An 18,151-nucleotide genomic window follows, 5' to 3' on the forward strand; every position below is an offset into this window, starting at 1 on the left:
GCATCATTGACAGGTTATGATTGAAATAGAGGGCATTTTGTGAGTTTTGGAACTTATGGGTTGAAGAGTTTTATAATCTAAATTTAAGGTAATTTTAATACCGGCCGGGTCTATGTGTGTGTGTTATGTGTATGTTATTTGTCCTAATATTGTGTGATTAAAAAACATGAAATGATTCCGGTTATGCAGCGCTTTATTTATTAATTGTTTTGCAGTTTTTTACTTTTTCTTTGGGAGATTCAGTGATCTCCTTGATAGAGCTGCAGCATATCCGGAAAACTAGTGGGTTATTACAGGAGATCCCTTGCTAAGTCAGCGCCGAGTGTTTTTTTCTTTTTTTTCTTCTTTTTTATTAAACAGTTTCTGAGTAGCTCAGAACTTACTCAGCCGCTGCAATCACTTCAGCCTGTCCGGTCCAGGAATTGACGTCAGACACCCGCCCTGCAAATGCTTGGACACGCCTGCGTTTTTTCCAACCACTCCCTGAAAACGGTCAGTTGACACCCTTGAACGCCTTCTTCCAGTCGCCCAGCATCGATCCGCTTTGTACCCGTACGACGCATATGCACATTGTGGTGCATACACATGCGCAGTTTTTCCGAGTTTTGACCTGATCGCAGTGCTGCAAAACATAGCTTGCATGCGATCAGGTCGGAATGACCCCCAGTGTGTGTAATACAGCATTATATTATCACGATAGATGGGCTATAGCAGTGTTTCCCAAACTCAGTCTTCAGTGCGTGTTTTCCAGATCTTCTAGTTGTTGCACAGGTGTATTAATCACTGGCTTATACATTTTAAAAGATCCACAAGTGGTGCTATTATTTCAATTGTGATACTGAGATCATCTGTAAAATATACACTGTTATTAGGGGTTCCTGAAGAGCAAGAGGCCCATGTATTAATAACTGCAGAAATGACACAATTCTTATCAATACATATCATCACAGACTTTTTCCATTAAAGTATCCCCACTATATACTAAATGTAACTTGCAGGGACAGCGGTTGCGATAACTGCTGTCCTTGTAAATTAAATTTCGGTTATATCGGAGGAGTCTTTCACATTTTCAAAAATCTCCTCCCAAGTATCTGGCAATGTCCATGTGCACAGTGTCAGTTGTTGGAAACAATCAAAGGCTGCGGAAGATGGATTGTAAGGTCCCTCTCCTGCAATAATGCCTCCCTAGGCATAAAGATGTTTACGCCATCAAAGGATGGCACAAACCAAACTCTGCAAAGCTCAGTCTCTAGTCCTCACTGATAATAATTCTGTGATATCTTCTACATTAGGCTATTAGTACATGGCAACAATAAATAACATTAGAAAGAAAATGCAATTTCTACATAATTTTACGAAGGGGGAAAAAGCTTGATAAATAGGGCCCTATAATGGAAAAAATAATTAGTCTCTAAGGCACATACAGTATAATGTGTTTTTATTTAATAGGCTTTTCAAAAATAAACCTCTATTTTGTAATTTTCTGATTATATAAATCTCACCTTATACAGTATTAGTAATTTAAGGCCACTTATACAGTATAAGTAATCATAAGTGTCAAATAAGCAATTGTTTAAAAACAAGACGATACATATAAAATCGACAGTTTATACTTCCTATCTCGGAGATATTACTTAGAAAACCAAAACAATGGGTATACAAGGCTGACATTTGGTTTTTTTATTTCTTTTTTATTTTACATTGGGTTGCATTAGATAATACTTACTTGGAAAAGCTTAAAATAGTAGCAGAAAACATGGTCACCCATTAGATTATTTCTTGCAAACTCCTGTGCAGCTTGTGCAATTTCTTTTGCCTATGAACAATAGATACATGTCATGTAAAACACTTTCCAAACAAATATTTATGGCTCACATATAGCTAAATCATACATGACACAATGGGCTTAATTCAGCACGGATCGCTATTGCTACTTAAAGTGCGATTTTGCAAAGAATCACACAGGTAGTTGCCGCCTAGAAATGGAAACGATCATACCCAGTTTTGCGCAATCCATACCCAAAATCAGGAACATTCAATCTATGCCAAGCCAGAGCATCCATTCTCTGTAAAGCGCTACGCAATATGTGTGCGCTATATAAATAGCTGGTAATAATAATAATAATCCACAAATCTGCACATGCTGTTGCATGGAAGTGATCGCAGATGACGTCAGAGACCCACCCGCCAAACGGCCATGACACGCCTGCAGTTTTGCCACAACTCCCACAACATGCCATGTTACCACCCCTAAATGCTCACTTCCTGTCAATCAATGTGCAATCGCATCGCTTTAAAATTGCAAATGCACTGGGATTGCAATGCAGCTGTGATGCATGATCATTGCGTAAGCGGCACATGCGCAGTCTTTCGATAATCAACCAAACTGCAAAATCTCTAAATTGATGAATTAGGCCCTATATACCTTCTAGTGTGCATTACAGCACATAGAAATGATCCTTACTAATGAATATTGAATTATGTTTACAGGAGTTTTTGCATAAATTAACATTTGCTTTAGAGCAATTTTTCGATCCATTTAAATAGTTTTGTTTTTACATGAAAGTGAAGGGTCAGCTGGGGCTTCTAACATGCTAGGTATGTTCCCAAAGCGATATGGCACAGCTGTCTCTTGGATATCATCAAAGTAGATTTTACATTAGGATAATGTCAATGGATTGTAGCATAAATGAATCATTTTTATTTGGACATTAAACAAGTAGGTTATTAATTTTAGTTTTTAAATGTATTCATATTTATTCAAGTACGCAAATGTATACTGGTTTTATTCAGCACAATAATCTAATATATGCATGTCGTCATGAAACAGAAGTATTTGTGCTGTTTGTATCAGCAAGTGTGTCTCAACACTAAAGCAACATTTGGTATTATTGATATACACAATGACTCAGATGAAGGCAAACAGAGAACAGATCGCTTCACTTTATAGACCTAATGCATACTGAAAAGATCTCAGCAGCAGACAGGCATGTAAACTCACCTCTGCGTCGTGGTCTTTAACCCACTGGATTTTTTCAAGTAAATCACTAAGATCTTTCTTGAAGGGCACGTAATGTTTCCATGGATGGAGATCGTTATAAAAGTGTTCATAGTATATGGATTCTTGTTTAAGTATCACACTGTTTCCAACAAGGAGGTATGGCATTCTATATGCTGCCACTGTTCCATCAATAAGGATCTGATATTTGTACTAAACAATACATGAGAGGAAAATAAGAAAGCAATATAATTGTGACTAAATGAGCTACATTCTACATTTACTTTAGTAAATAATGAAAAATGAATTTTGTTTTCATGGATGTCTGTAAATAAACACCATTATTCATACCTTATACTGTACATTTGATTTCAATTTTTTAAGTGTTTTATTTTAAGACACCAGACGTACATTACACTGTATATCCTGATTTGTATACATGTAGCTTATTTAAGTACAGATGTGTCCACATATACCTACTCCTCAAATCACCCCAAATAACCGTGTTTGGTATGGCACGGATTTTGCGACTTAGCTACCCCAGGTTTTCTGCCACACACTTTTATACAAAATACGCATCTTATTTGCATCACTAATGTAACAAAAGAATAATGTACATTTACCTTAAACACTGGTGCTGGCACTGCATACTGTGTGACTCAGAAATTTACCTAAATAAAAACGCAAAAGACTGAGGACCGGCACAGACAAGCCCATCCACGCATTGTTGTACTTAGGGCCTTATTCAGGTTTGTTAGCAAACCAAAAAAGCACACTAATGGGTAAAACCATGTGCAGTGCAGGGGCGGGGGGGGCAGATATAACATGTGCAGAGAGAGTTAGATTTGAGTGAGATGTGTTCAAACTGAAATCTAAATTGCTGTGTAAAAAATAAAGCAGCCAGTATTTACCCTGCACAGAAACAATATAACCCACCCAAATATAACTCTCTCTGCACATGTTACATCTGCCCCACCTGCAGTGCAACATGGTTTTGCCCATTAGTGTGCTTTTTTGGTTTGCTAACAAACCTGAATAACCCCTTTAATCTGCAATTTTATACTAGTTCCTTTGGCACAATATGACTAATCCTAAAATCCTAGGGCACTATAAACAACTTCAGATGCAATGCAAATAAGATGCTAGTTTTGTAAATAAATAAATAAATAAATAAATAAATTAACAAAATACAGGTCCGGGAATTGCTTTCCATGGCAGATTATCTGTCACATCCCGCCTCTTGCTCTATAGGGCACAAAAAAGGAAATGTATGAGGACACATACTGTATGTACAAGTTTACATCTGGAAAGCTTTTATAGATACACTACAGACACCTATGGGTTAGTGGATTAAAATGTTTTAGAACTCCCCCAACACCCCCTGTTGCAGAAGTTCCCACAAATGTGTTGCACTAGTAAGGTGCTTTGAAATATTCACCCTTCTGTCCAGCTCATCCCTAACCAGGAGGAAGGGGGTTTAACTGTGGAGACTGTGCTGGCCATTCCATAATTTGAAGCCTACCATCTTATTCTATTCCTCAATGGCAGTTCTGGCATAGCCTGGAGGTATGGGTCATTATCTTGCTGTAGGATGAACCCTTGACATAAGACGGTATTGCATGGCAAGCCAAAATGTAGTGGTAGCCATTTTAGTTCCGGGTGCCCGTCACTTTGTGCAATTTGCCTACTCGGGTTCAAGCAAAATGACCACAGATCATCATGCTTTGCCTTCATTTTAACTACGCAACGGCATACAAAAACCCTGCGTGATGAACCAAAGATTTCAAATTTTGATACAAAAGCACGTAATACCTTCTTCCAGACATTGGGTGTTTCATGGACCATCTTAGCAGTGGTTTTCTTATTGTCACTTGACCTGTCAAAGCTGCAGCTCTAACTTATCTTTTCAAAGTTAAAAATGAGACTTGCTTACTTCAATAAAGGGCCCTACACACTTGCTGATTACACTAAGCGATATGAACAATCTCGTTCATTAACGAAGGGCTATGGGGCCGGGTGACGTCAGGGAGTGAAATAAACTTCACTTCCTCCCCCGTCATCCATCCATCTACCACCCCCACCCCCCCGCCACCGCCGGGTCATCCGTATCGGCCATTGGGCACCTCGGCCAATATGTAGGGCCCTTTTTTAGTGTTGAAGCTGTTATCCTGTAAGCTGCCTACAGCACAAGATGTTGGTTCTCAGAAACTTGTCTTATGATTATGTTGTGGCTTTGGGTCTGCCATTCACGCTTCCTGTCAGTGCAAGTGCTTCTGGATGGTGTAGGAAATTGTATTCATTGACACCTTAGATTTATATGTATTTTCAAGATCTAAACTTTTAACCACTTAACTGGCATGGTCAGATCACATGCAATCGCGCCGCCCCACTGTGTCCCCCAGTTTTTGACGAGGAGATCTGTTCTGCAAATGTGCATAATATAATATTTCAATATTTTTTTTAAATACTTTTTAAACTATATATATTATTATTTTTTAAACAATGTTATGAACTGTTCTGAACGGAAAATTGTCAGTTAAGTGGTTAATGGTTACAATAGTCTTTTTTCCTTTGATAATGATCGCAATATTATGATAACAATATACTACTTCCTACTGTGCAATGTTGTCTAATAATGCTTCAGAAGGTGCAATAACAGTCTGTTCCATCACTGCTTTTATACAGACAGGGTGTTGTAATGATGTAATTAACAGAAATTGGGACACCTGTAGGAATTATTTGCATCAACATTAAAGATTTAATTTACTTCCATTGCTGCAGAACAGCTGTAAGTTCTTAACCCATTACTTGTTCCCTGAGAAAAAAAGGTCTTTTTTATACTGTAATTGTTAAATTAAATTTTTTTCAGTTTTTGCAAACAACCTTTTTTTTTTTTTTTTAAACCTCCAGCAGTTTATGCTTATCTTTGTACCATTTCAGATTATTCACTGGACTTCAATTGCTTACATTTCAATAAAAACTGATAAAACTGGGCTGTTCTAAAACATTGGATTGGTAGTATAGTTTAATATGATATTACTTGTATTTCAACCATATACACTAAAGAACTAAAGGGCCGTACTGACAGGGAGATTTCCCCCAAAGATGTGTGCTGAGCGGACTAGCACAGACCGCTCAGCACACATCTCTCCCCCTGCTCAACACAGCGCGATGTACTGAGCGAGGGGGGACGGACACGGGGGGCCGCTCATTTCACATAGCGGTGAAATGAGTGACCTGCTAGATTGTGCCTGCATGCAGGCCAATCTAGCACCAGCGATAGCGACGCGCGGGACCGCAGATCGCTGTCGCCGGCAACCCCTACGCACGGAGAGATGTTCAGCTAATTTCTATGCAAACTAGTCAGAAATTAGCTGAACATCGCTCCGTGTGTACCCCCCTTAACAGAAGAATATAATTTTGCATTTAATTAGCTGGATAGATATTTGGAGATCCTGAATGATAGAAGGGAGATGCCCAAAAACAAGAAGAACATGGAGTTCAGATACCAGAAGACAGAGCACAAGCTCCCTTATTATCTGTGACTGGAAAAATACAAACATTTAATTGCTCATATTGAATAAAATGGAATGCATGCATTTCTAAAGGTGGGTACACACTTAGCGATAAAGTAAACAACGTTGCTCATTTTGACCATTCCAGAGCAACATCGTTTATATATCGTGTAACGCCGCACGGCCCCGTGGGTTGTTAACAACCCTTGGTATCGGCTGTGCATGCAGCTCAATTTGGACTCATTGTCCAAAACTGCATGCTCCGGCTGGCCGTGGAATGACGTCACTGTGTGATATCATTAGTGATATTGCACAGTGTGTATGCTCACCGAGCACATCGCCTAGTATGTCCCCACCTTAATATACCAATCTCAAATATTTTTTTCCCATTTACAGGGTGTGTACGATGCCAGACTATTGTAACTGAACAAGATTATTTTAAAATTATTTCTCATATGAGGATGCTGGGGACTCTCCAAAAGGATCATGGGGTATAGACGGGATCCGCAGGAGACATGGGCACACTATAAGACTGTGAATGGGTATGAACTGGCTCCTCCCTCTATGCCCCTCCTCCAGACTCCAGTTAAACTGTGCCCAGAGAGACTGGTCACACACTGAGGAGCTCTCCTGAGTTTCTCTGAAAAGACTTTATGTTAGGTTTATTATTTTCAGGGAGCACTGCTGGCAACAGGCTCCCTGCTTCGTGGGACTGAGGGGAGAGAAGCAGACCTACTTCTGTGAGTTTCAAGGCTCTGCTTCTTAGGCTACTGGACATCATTAGCTCCAGAGGGTCTGATCACTTGGTTCGCCTAGCTGCTCGTTCCCGAAGCCGCGCCGTCACCCCCCTCACAGAGCCAGAAGAAAGAAGCCGGGTGAGTATTAGAAGAACAGAAGACTTCAGTGACGGCAGAAGACTTTAGAGTCTCTGAGGTACCGCACTGCGGTTGTGCTGCGCGCCATTGCTCCCACACACAAGCAGCACTACACGGGTGCAGGGCATGGGGGGGGGCGCCCTGGGCAGCAATTTTATCTCATAATGCATCCTGGCAAAGAAGTATACAGTGCATAGGCACTGTATACAGACCCCTGCCAGTATAAAAATGTCAAAAATTAGCGGGAATGAAGCATGCCGAGAAGGGGGCGTGGCTTAGCCCTCACAACTCTATACAGCGCCATTTTCTCATCACAGAGACGCTTGCCCGCCAAAACACAACTAACAGTGAAAAACAGAAGGGGGCACAGTGGTTTAGTGCACTATGAGTTATATAAGAAGCACCATACATATATATATATATATATATATATATATATATATATTCCATAGACAAAAACCTTACGGTTTCACATGTCCCATTAAGGCTTCTTAGACATGATCAAAATTTCAGAAACCTGTTGTAACTCTTCCACTCAAACTCCAAAAAGCAATGACATTCCGATCATTAAGGCTGACGCCTTAATGGACGTGTTCCTTGCGCAATACAGATATGGTATGCCATCACAGCCTGTGGGTAAGTGCAGATTCAGCACTCTCACAGAGTGAGATTGCTGTCACTCACACAATGGTGGAGCTGCTAATTCACAGATTTGTGTGCTCATTGGAATACACACATGCAGTCTATGCAACTGAAGGTCTGAGCAGTTATGTGGTGCTCCCATCCCACACAGTGCCCACAACCATCCCATTCGGTCAAATATACAAAGAGTTGTGGTATACCAATAGCGCTATTTAACATGTGCTCACACAGAAAAACAATATCTTACATCAATAATGATATCCTTCTTGCAGTTTTAGTTGAAGGAAAATGCTGTGAGTAGACAGGACACAGATCAACTGTGGGCTTATGTCTCCGATGTATTCTCCTTATAGGAGGATGGAATTCACCTTCAAATATTCCAAAAACAAATGGACATGGTGCAAGTACAGCCAGGCATTTGAAAAAACGTGATTTAATAAAAACAGGACACTCACAAACAATTTAAAAACATAAGCATGTAACCACTATTGTGGGTTAGGACATAGCACCAGACATCCACACCGTTACCCTCCCAGATCTTCAACAGGAAAGCAGGTCAGAGCACCGGAAACTCCACACCACTGGTAACGGGAAGCTGTGCTGGTCAAAGATAGTCCCCAAATACGTCAGTCACCACGCCTGAAGCTTTTCGGACTTTAGTCCTTCCTCAGAGGCATGGTTACTGACTGACAATGTTGCTCCTAAATACCCTCTCTAATTGTCTAAAATTACAGCAGGTGTGTTCTATCACGCCCGTTTGCCGCTAGTTCCCTAGCGGAAATGACGTTCGCGGTAAATCAGCCGGAACCGGAAGTACGCATCGTGCGTTCCACGGTGCGTTCCACCCACGATCCAGCCGGAAGTTCATCTTTTTGTATTCCAAGTGCGTTCCATATGTCCTCTTATAACGTTAGCGGTAAATCAGCCGGAACCGGAAGTACGCTTCATGCGTTCCATGATGCGTTCCACCCGCGATCCAGCCGGAAGGTCATCTTTTTATATTCCAAAGTGCGTTCCATATGTCCCCTTATGGCGTTTTCAAAGAGCTTTGCATCCTAATTCGCTCAGAAGTTCATAGATTATAAAAGTCCATAATATCAAATACCCAAAAATAAAAAACAAACAAGAAGTGTATTAAAAAACAGGAAGTATTAAAAATGTCATAAAAACCATTTTAGTTCAAATTCGGAATTTAAACCATTAGGAATTAATGAATTTAATTTAAACATCCATTTCATTTCTGCCTTTGCCAAATTAGTCTCAGTATTGCGATTTCTCCAATTTGACGTAATGGCTTGTATGCCCAAAAAGGATTTTAAATATTTGGGGTTGCATTGATGTACCTTTTTAAAGTGCATAGAAACTGAATGTGTCTCTAACCCCTTTTTTATATTATAGGTATGTTCGGCAAGACGAGTCTTGAGGTTCCTACTCGTCTTGCCGACGTAATGGAGGTCACACGTACAGGATAGAACATAAATAACATTTTTGGTGTTACACGTAATGAAATTTCGAATATAAAATTTCTCCCCCTTCATATCAAATTCTTTTTGTTTACTGGGGCCCTTTACTAGACGACACATGGTACATAGTCCACACCTATGGAATCCATGACTCCTGGTGCTAGTGCGTTTCGTATCATTCATAGCACTATGTACCAGCTCATCTTTTATATTTTTAGCCCTCCGATATGTAAACAAAGGTTTATCGGGAATCTCTTTTCCCAAAACAGGGTCCTCCTTCAAAATTTTCCAATGTTTTTTGAAGACTGACTCAATTTCCTTATGTTGGATACTAAAATCACTAATGAAGTTCCAAGTTTGAAATTGACTACCTATATCTTGAATCTTTTTCTTCCCGTCTATCAAGGATTGTCTATCAACAGATTCCACCCTCAATTTGGAAACTTCCAGATCTTCCCTTTTGTAACCCTTTTCGAGAAATCTATCGCTCATTTCAACGATCTGTTGGTTACATACAGTTTCTTCCGTACAGTTGCGTTTCACCCTTAGGAACTGCCCGTAGGGAATCCCATCCAACCAATTTTTGTGATGAAGACTGCTTTTTTCTATATAGCTATTTGAGTCTGTTTCCTTTCTATATAGTTTAGTGAAAAGAGTGTTATTATTCACATAAATACATAAATCCAGGAATGTAATGTCAGTTTTACTTATGGTAAAAGTAAGATTAATATTAAAATCATTTAAATTAAGGCTCTGACAAAATTTCTCCAAATCTTCATCAGTGCCACTCCAGATAAATAGGACATCGTCGATGAAACGTCGCCAGGATACCAGATCCGCCCCCAGCTGGTCCCCATGCCAGACCATTGATGTTTCCCAATATGCCATAAAGAGATTGGCATAGCTGGGGGCGAACCTGGTACCCATGGCGGTGCCAATCAACTGGATATAGTAGGACCCTCCAAAATAAAAATAATTGTTAGTTAAGATAAATTTAATGCTTTTCAAAATAAACGATATAGTGGCTTCTGGAAGTGCTGATTTATTTAAAAAATATGTTACTGCCTCCAAACCCCTATCCATCTCTATAATAGTATAAAGCGTGGATACATCTGCGCTTATCAGGGTAAAGTTTTCTCTCCATTCTATGCCCTCTATAACCCTTAATACGTCGCTTGTATCCTTGAGATACGAATTTGTGGATCTCACCAGGGGCTGTAAATATGAGTCAACAACTGCTGAAAGGTTGGAGGATATACTATTTGTTCCAGCCACTATTGGGCGTCCAGGGGGTTTAAGGGGATTTTTATGTATCTTGGGTAAGATATAAAAGGTTGGTACAGTTGGAAATTTAATATTAATGAACTCACTTTCTGATTTAGTCAACACTCCACTTAGGACAGCTTCCTCTGTCAGTTGGTTTAATTCTTTTACTATCCTTGTAGTTGGATCATTCTTAAGTTTACGGTATGTTGTTCCATTATCAAGTTGTGTCAAAATTTCTTCAATATACATTTCCTTATCCATCAAAACCACACCTCCCCCCTTATCGGCGGGTTTGATTATTAAACTCTCATCCTCCCTTAAAACCTTTAAAGCCAGATATTCATTCTTTGTTAAATTACATTTAAATTTCTTTTTCTTCTTCATAAGTTCCTGTACTTCACTATTGACCAATTTACCAAAACACTCAATAAAACATCCTTTTTGGTGGGACGGGTAAAAGGTAGATTTAGGTTTAAATTTGGAGTTACTTATTCCTTCCTCATATTCACATTCCTTTCCTTCCTTGTTTAGAAAAAACCTTTTTACCGTCAATTTCCGGATATATCTATTGATATCTACAAAAAACTCAAAAGGGTCAACCCGTCTAGTGGGTGAAAACTTAAGACCCTTTCTCAATACACTCTCCTCATCTTTACTTAAAACTTTTTTACTTAGATTAAAAATCTTAGTGGTGGGGTTGGGGGTTACAGAATGTGTGGATGGAGCAGTCTTTTTGACTTTCTTATTTTTCTTTCCCATCCCTCTCTTTCCTCTTTTGGTTTTTTTCTTCTGTTTAAGTTTAACCTTTACCACCTCCTCCCCATTCTCCGATCCTGTTCTAAAAAAGGAGAAGTCTGATTCCTTCTTCCATTAGTATCGAACCGATTCCTCTCAATAGGTTCTAAAAAAGGAGAAGCCTGATTCCTTCTTCCATTAATATCGAACCGATTCCTCTCAATAGGTATCCTATAATTTCTTTGTAAAGGGTATTCACTATAGTTAAAACTAACCTTTGATCTAGGGTTTTCATCTGACCCATAGTTATCCTGCTGATGGAATCTATCAAAATTCCTTTGTGGCCTATAATGCATCTCTCCTCTATTTTGCCAATTCCCATAATTCCTTCGTTCATTTCTTTGCCATTTCGTGTCTACATTTCTATTTACCAGAGGTCTCCTCTGTTGTGTTTGTGTATCTTTAGACTGTATCACCGCGTCATTAACTTGTGTATCAAGTACGGTGACAGTAGTCTTCCTATTGACCTCTATGAGGTTCAGATCTCTATAATACTTTTTTTGTTTACGTTCTCTAAGATCTCTGGTCTCCTTATTTAACTTTCTTACTATTTCTGTTTCTGCTTCTTTAAAATCCTCAAGATTTTTAAAGGGGTCCACCAGAGTTTGTAGATTACTAATTTCATCGGTTAAAGTGGATAAGTGCTTTTTTCGCTCCTTCAATATCAATTCGATCAAGCAAAAAGAACATTGATCAAGAATCTTATCCCATTGTTCCTTAAAGTCACTATTTCCCTGTCCAAAAGAAGGTGTCTTAATAATCTTTAGACCCTTGGGAATGATTTTACTAGATTCATATTTTTCTAGGGTAATTATTTCCCACCAAATGCGGTTTTCCTTGAGTACCGCATGTTCTAATTTCTTTAAAACCGTACCCAGATCTTCATCTGATACAGTAATATCTTTCTCATTACAGAACAGTGTTGGTAACAATTCCCTTCTACTGTCTCTAAATGCAAACATATTGGCAGCAGTTAGTGAATATTCAGTGAAGAAAGAACAACTATATAAAACCAAGGGAGTAATTCACAGACAGCGCCAATCGTAAATTGCAGCTTTAGTACACCAAAAAGAGACTCTTCACTGGTCTCGAAATGATCAAATATACAAAGAGTTGTGGTATACCAATAGCGCTATTTAACATGTGCTCACACAGAAAAACAATATCTTACATCAATAATGATATCCTTCTTGCAGTTTTAGTTGAAGGAAAATGCTGTGAGTAGACAGGACACAGATCAACTGTGGGCTTATGTCTCCGATGTATTCTCCTTATAGGAGGATGGAATTCACCTTCAAATATTCCAAAAACAAATGGACATGGTGCAAGTACAGCCAGGCATTTGAAAAAACGTGATTTAATAAAAACAGGACACTCACAAACAATTTAAAAACATAAGCATGTAACCACTATTGTGGGTTAGGACATAGCACCAGACATCCACACCGTTACCCTCCCAGATCTTCAACAGGAAAGCAGGTCAGAGCACCGGAAACTCCACACCACTGGTAACGGGAAGCTGTGCTGGTCAAAGATAGTCCCCAAATACGTCAGTCACCACGCCTGAAGCTTTTCGGACTTTAGTCCTTCCTCAGAGGCATGGTTACTGACTGACAATGTTGCTCCTAAATACCCTCTCTAATTGTCTAAAATTACAGCAGGTGTGTTCTATCACGCCCGTTTGCCGCTAGTTCCCTAGCGGAAATGACGTTCGCGGTAAATCAGCCGGAACCGGAAGTACGCATCGTGCGTTCCACGGTGCGTTCCACCCACGATCCAGCCGGAAGTTCATCTTTTTGTATTCCAAGTGCGTTCCATATGTCCTCTTATAACGTTAGCGGTAAATCAGCCGGAACCGGAAGTACGCTTCATGCGTTCCATGATGCGTTCCACCCGCGATCCAGCCGGAAGGTCATCTTTTTATATTCCAAAGTGCGTTCCATATGTCCCCTTATGGCGTTTTCAAAGAGCTTTGCATCCTAATTCGCTCAGAAGTTCATAGATTATAAAAGTCCATAATATCAAATACCCAAAAATAAAAAACAAACAAGAAGTGTATTAAAAAACAGGAAGTATTAAAAATGTCATAAAAACCATTTTAGTTCAAATTCGGAATTTAAACCATTAGGAATTAATGAATTTAATTTAAACATCCATTTCATTTCTGCCTTTGCCAAATTAGTCTCAGTATTGCGATTTCTCCAATTTGACGTAATGGCTTGTACGCCCAAAAAGGATTTTAAATATTTGGGGTTGCATTGATGTACCTTTTTAAAGTGCATAGAAACTGAATGTGTCTCTAACCCCTTTTTTATATTATAGGTATGTTCGGCAAGACGAGTCTTGAGGTTCCTACTCGTCTTGCCGACGTAATGGAGGTCACACGTACAGGATAGAACATAAATAACATTTTTGGTGTTACACGTAATGAAATTTCGAATATAAAATTTCTCCCCCTTCATATCAAATTCTTTTTGTTTACTGGGGCCCTTTACTAGACGACACATGGTACATAGTCCACACCTATGGAATCCATGACTCCTGGTGCTAGTGCGTTTCGTATCATTCATAGCACTATGTACCAGCTCATCTTTTATATTTTTAGCCCTCCGATATGTAAACAAAGGTTTATCGGGAATCTCTTTTCCCAAAACAGGGTCCTCCTTCAAAATTTTCCAATGTTTTTTGAAGACTGACTCAATTTCCTTATGTTGGATACTAAAATCACTAATGAAGTTCCAAGTTTGAAATTGACTACCTATATCTTGAATCTTTTTCTTCCCGTCTATCAAGGATTGTCTATCAACAGATTCCACCCTCAATTTGGAAACTTCCAGATCTTCCCTTTTGTAACCCTTTTCGAGAAATCTATCGCTCATTTCAACGATCTGTTGGTTACATACAGTTTCTTCCGTACAGTTGCGTTTCACCCTTAGGAACTGCCCGTAGGGAATCCCATCCAACCAATTTTTGTGATGAAGACTGCTTTTTTCTATATAGCTATTTGAGTCTGTTTCCTTTCTATATAGTTTATAGAAATATAAAAAGATGACCTTCCGGCTGGATCGCGGGTGGAACGCATCATGGAACGCATGAAGCGTACTTCCGGTTCCGGCTGATTTACCGCTAACGTTATAAGAGGACATATGGAACGCACTTGGAATACAAAAAGATGAACTTCCGGCTGGATCGTGGGTGGAACGCACCGTGGAACGCACGATGCGTACTTCCGGTTCCGGCTGATTTACCGCGAACGTCATTTCCGCTAGGGAACTAGCGGCAAACGGGCGTGATAGAACACACCTGCTGTAATTTTAGACAATTAGAGAGGGTATTTAGGAGCAACATTGTCAGTCAGTAACCATGCCTCTGAGGAAGGACTAAAGTCCGAAAAGCTTCAGGCGTGGTGACTGACGTATTTGGGGACTATCTTTGACCAGCACAGCTTCCCGTTACCAGTGGTGTGGAGTTTCCGGTGCTCTGACCTGCTTTCCTGTTGAAGATCTGGGAGGGTAACGGTGTGGATGTCTGGTGCTATGTCCTAACCCACAATAGTGGTTACATGCTTATGTTTTTAAATTGTTTGTGAGTGTCCTGTTTTATTAAATCACGTTTTTTCAAATGCCTGGCTGTACTTGCACCATGTCCATTTGTTTTTGGAATATTTGAAGGTGAATTCCATCCTCCTATAAGGAGAATACATCGGAGACATAAGCCCACAGTTGATCTGTGTCCTGTCTACTCACAGCATTTTCCTTCAACTAAAACTGCAAGAAGGATATCATTATTGATGTAAGATATTGTTTTTCTGTGTGAGCACATGTTAAATAGCGCTATTGGTATACCACAACTCTTTGTATATTTGATCATTTCGAGACCAGTGAAGAGTCTCTTTTTGGTGTACTAAAGCTGCAATTTACGATTGGCGCTGTCTGTGAATTACTCCCTTGGTTTTATATAGTTGTTCTTTCTTCACTGAATATTCACTAACTGCTGACAATATGTTTGCATTTAGAGACAGTAGAAGGGAATTGTTACCAACACTGTTCTGTAATGAGAAAGATATTACTGTATCAGATGAAGATCTGGGTACGGTTTTAAAGAAATTAGAACATGCGGTACTCAAGGAAAACCGCATTTGGTGGGAAATAATTACCCTAGAAAAATATGAATCTAGTAAAATCATTCCCAAGGGTCTAAAGATTATTAAGACACCTTCTTTTGGACAGGGAAATAGTGACTTTAAGGAACAATGGGATAAGATTCTTGATCAATGTTCTTTTTGCTTGATCGAATTGATATTGAAGGAGCGAAAGAAGCACTTATCCACTTTAACCGATGAAATTAGTAATCTACAAACTCTGGTGGACCCCTTTAAAAATCTTGAGGATTTTAAAGAAGCAGAAACAGAAATAGTAAGAAAGTTAAATAAGGAGACCAGAGATCTTAGAGAACGTAAACAAAAAAAGTATTATAGAGATCTGAACCTCATAGAGGTCAATAGGAAGACTACTGTCACCGTACTTGATACACAAGTTAATGACGCGGTGATACAGTCTAAAGATACACAAACACAACAGAGGAGACCTCTGGTAAATAGAAATGTAGACACGAAATGGCAAAGAAATGAACGAAGGAATTATGGGAATTGGCAAAATAGAGGAGAGATGCATTATAGGCCACAAAGGAATTTTGATAGATTCCATCAGCAGGATAACTATGGGTCAGATGAAAACCCTAGATCAAAGGTTAGTTTTAACTATAGTGAATACCCTTTACAAAGAAATTATAGGATACCTATTGAGAGGAATCGGTTCGATATTAATGGAAGAAGGAATCAGGCTTCTCCTTTTTTAGAACCTATTGAGAGGAATCGGTTCGATACTAATGGAAGAAGGAATCAGACTTCTCCTTTTTTAGAACAGGATCGGAGAATGGGGAGGAGGTGGTAAAGGTTAAACTTAAACAGAAGAAAAAAACCAAAAGAGGAAAGAGAGGGATGGGAAAGAAAAATAAGAAAGTCAAAAAGACTGCTCCATCCACACATTCTGTAACCCCCAACCCCACCACTAAGATTTTTAATCTAAGTAAAAAAGTTTTAAGTAAAGATGAGGAGAGTGTATTGAGAAAGGGTCTTAAGTTTTCACCCACTAGACGGGTTGACCCTTTTGAGTTTTTTGTAGATATCAATAGATATATCCGGAAATTGACGGTAAAAAGGTTTTTTCTAAACAAGGAAGGAAAGGAATGTGAATATGAGGAAGGAATAAGTAACTCCAAATTTAAACCTAAATCTACCTTTTACCCGTCCCACCAAAAAGGATGTTTTATTGAGTGTTTTGGTAAATTGGTCAATAGTGAAGTACAGGAACTTATGAAGAAGAAAAAGAAATTTAAATGTAATTTAACAAAGAATGAATATCTGGCTTTAAAGGTTTTAAGGGAGGATGAGAGTTTAATAATCAAACCCGCCGATAAGGGGGGAGGTGTGGTTTTGATGGATAAGGAAATGTATATTGAAGAAATTTTGACACAACTTGATAATGGAACAACATACCGTAAACTTAAGAATGATCCAACTACAAGGATAGTAAAAGAATTAAACCAACTGACAGAGGAAGCTGTCCTAAGTGGAGTGTTGACTAAATCAGAAAGTGAGTTCATTAATATTAAATTTCCAACTGTACCAACCTTTTATATCTTACCCAAGATACATAAAAATCCCCTTAAACCCCCTGGACGCCCAATAGTGGCTGGAACAAATAGTATATCCTCCAACCTTTCAGCAGTTGTTGACTCATATTTACAGCCCCTGGTGAGATCCACAAATTCGTATCTCAAGGATACAAGCGACGTATTAAGGGTTATAGAGGGCATAGAATGGAGAGAAAACTTTACCCTGATAAGCGCAGATGTATCCACGCTTTATACTATTATAGAGATGGATAGGGGTTTGGAGGCAGTAACATATTTTTTAAATAAATCAGCACTTCCAGAAGCCACTATATCGTTTATTTTGAAAAGCATTAAATTTATCTTAACTAACAATTATTTTTATTTTGGAGGGTCCTACTATATCCAGTTGATTGGCACCGCCATGGGTACCAGGTTCGCCCCCAGCTATGCCAATCTCTTTATGGCATATTGGGAAACATCAATGGTCTGGCATGGGGACCAGCTGGGGGCGGATCTGGTATCCTGGCGACGTTTCATCGACGATGTCCTATTTATCTGGAGTGGCACTGATGAAGATTTGGAGAAATTTTGTCAGAGCCTTAATTTAAATGATTTTAATATTAATCTTACTTTTACCATAAGTAAAACTGACATTACATTCCTGGATTTATGTATTTATGTGAATAATAACACTCTTTTCACTAAACTATATAGAAAGGAAACAGACTCAAATAGCTATATAGAAAAAAGCAGTCTTCATCACAAAAATTGGTTGGATGGGATTCCCTACGGGCAGTTCCTAAGGGTGAAACGCAACTGTACGGAAGAAACTGTATGTAACCAACAGATCGTTGAAATGAGCGATAGATTTCTCGAAAAGGGTTACAAAAGGGAAGATCTGGAAGTTTCCAAATTGAGGGT

General features: G+C 39.1%; 1 protein-coding gene across 5 annotated transcripts in view; it reads right to left on the minus strand.

Moving 5' to 3' along the window:
• The window catches only part of POGLUT2 (protein O-glucosyltransferase 2), a 181,386-nt gene that overhangs the window by 23,445 nt on the left and 139,790 nt on the right, over positions 1 to 18,151 (minus strand). For all 5 annotated transcript variants that reach the window (XM_063953206.1, XM_063953205.1, XM_063953207.1 and 2 more), the window contains 2 exons: positions 3,002 to 3,211; positions 1,727 to 1,816 (listed from right to left, as the gene is read on the minus strand). In XM_063953206.1, coding sequence (XP_063809276.1) covers positions 1,727 to 1,816; positions 3,002 to 3,211 — 300 coding nt within the window. The remainder of the gene's footprint in view (positions 1 to 1,726; positions 1,817 to 3,001; positions 3,212 to 18,151) is intronic.

The sequence above is a fragment of the Pseudophryne corroboree genome, chromosome 2 (genome assembly GCF_028390025.1).
Source record: "Pseudophryne corroboree isolate aPseCor3 chromosome 2, aPseCor3.hap2, whole genome shotgun sequence".
In the NCBI taxonomy this organism is placed as follows: domain Eukaryota; kingdom Metazoa; phylum Chordata; class Amphibia; order Anura; family Myobatrachidae; genus Pseudophryne; species Pseudophryne corroboree.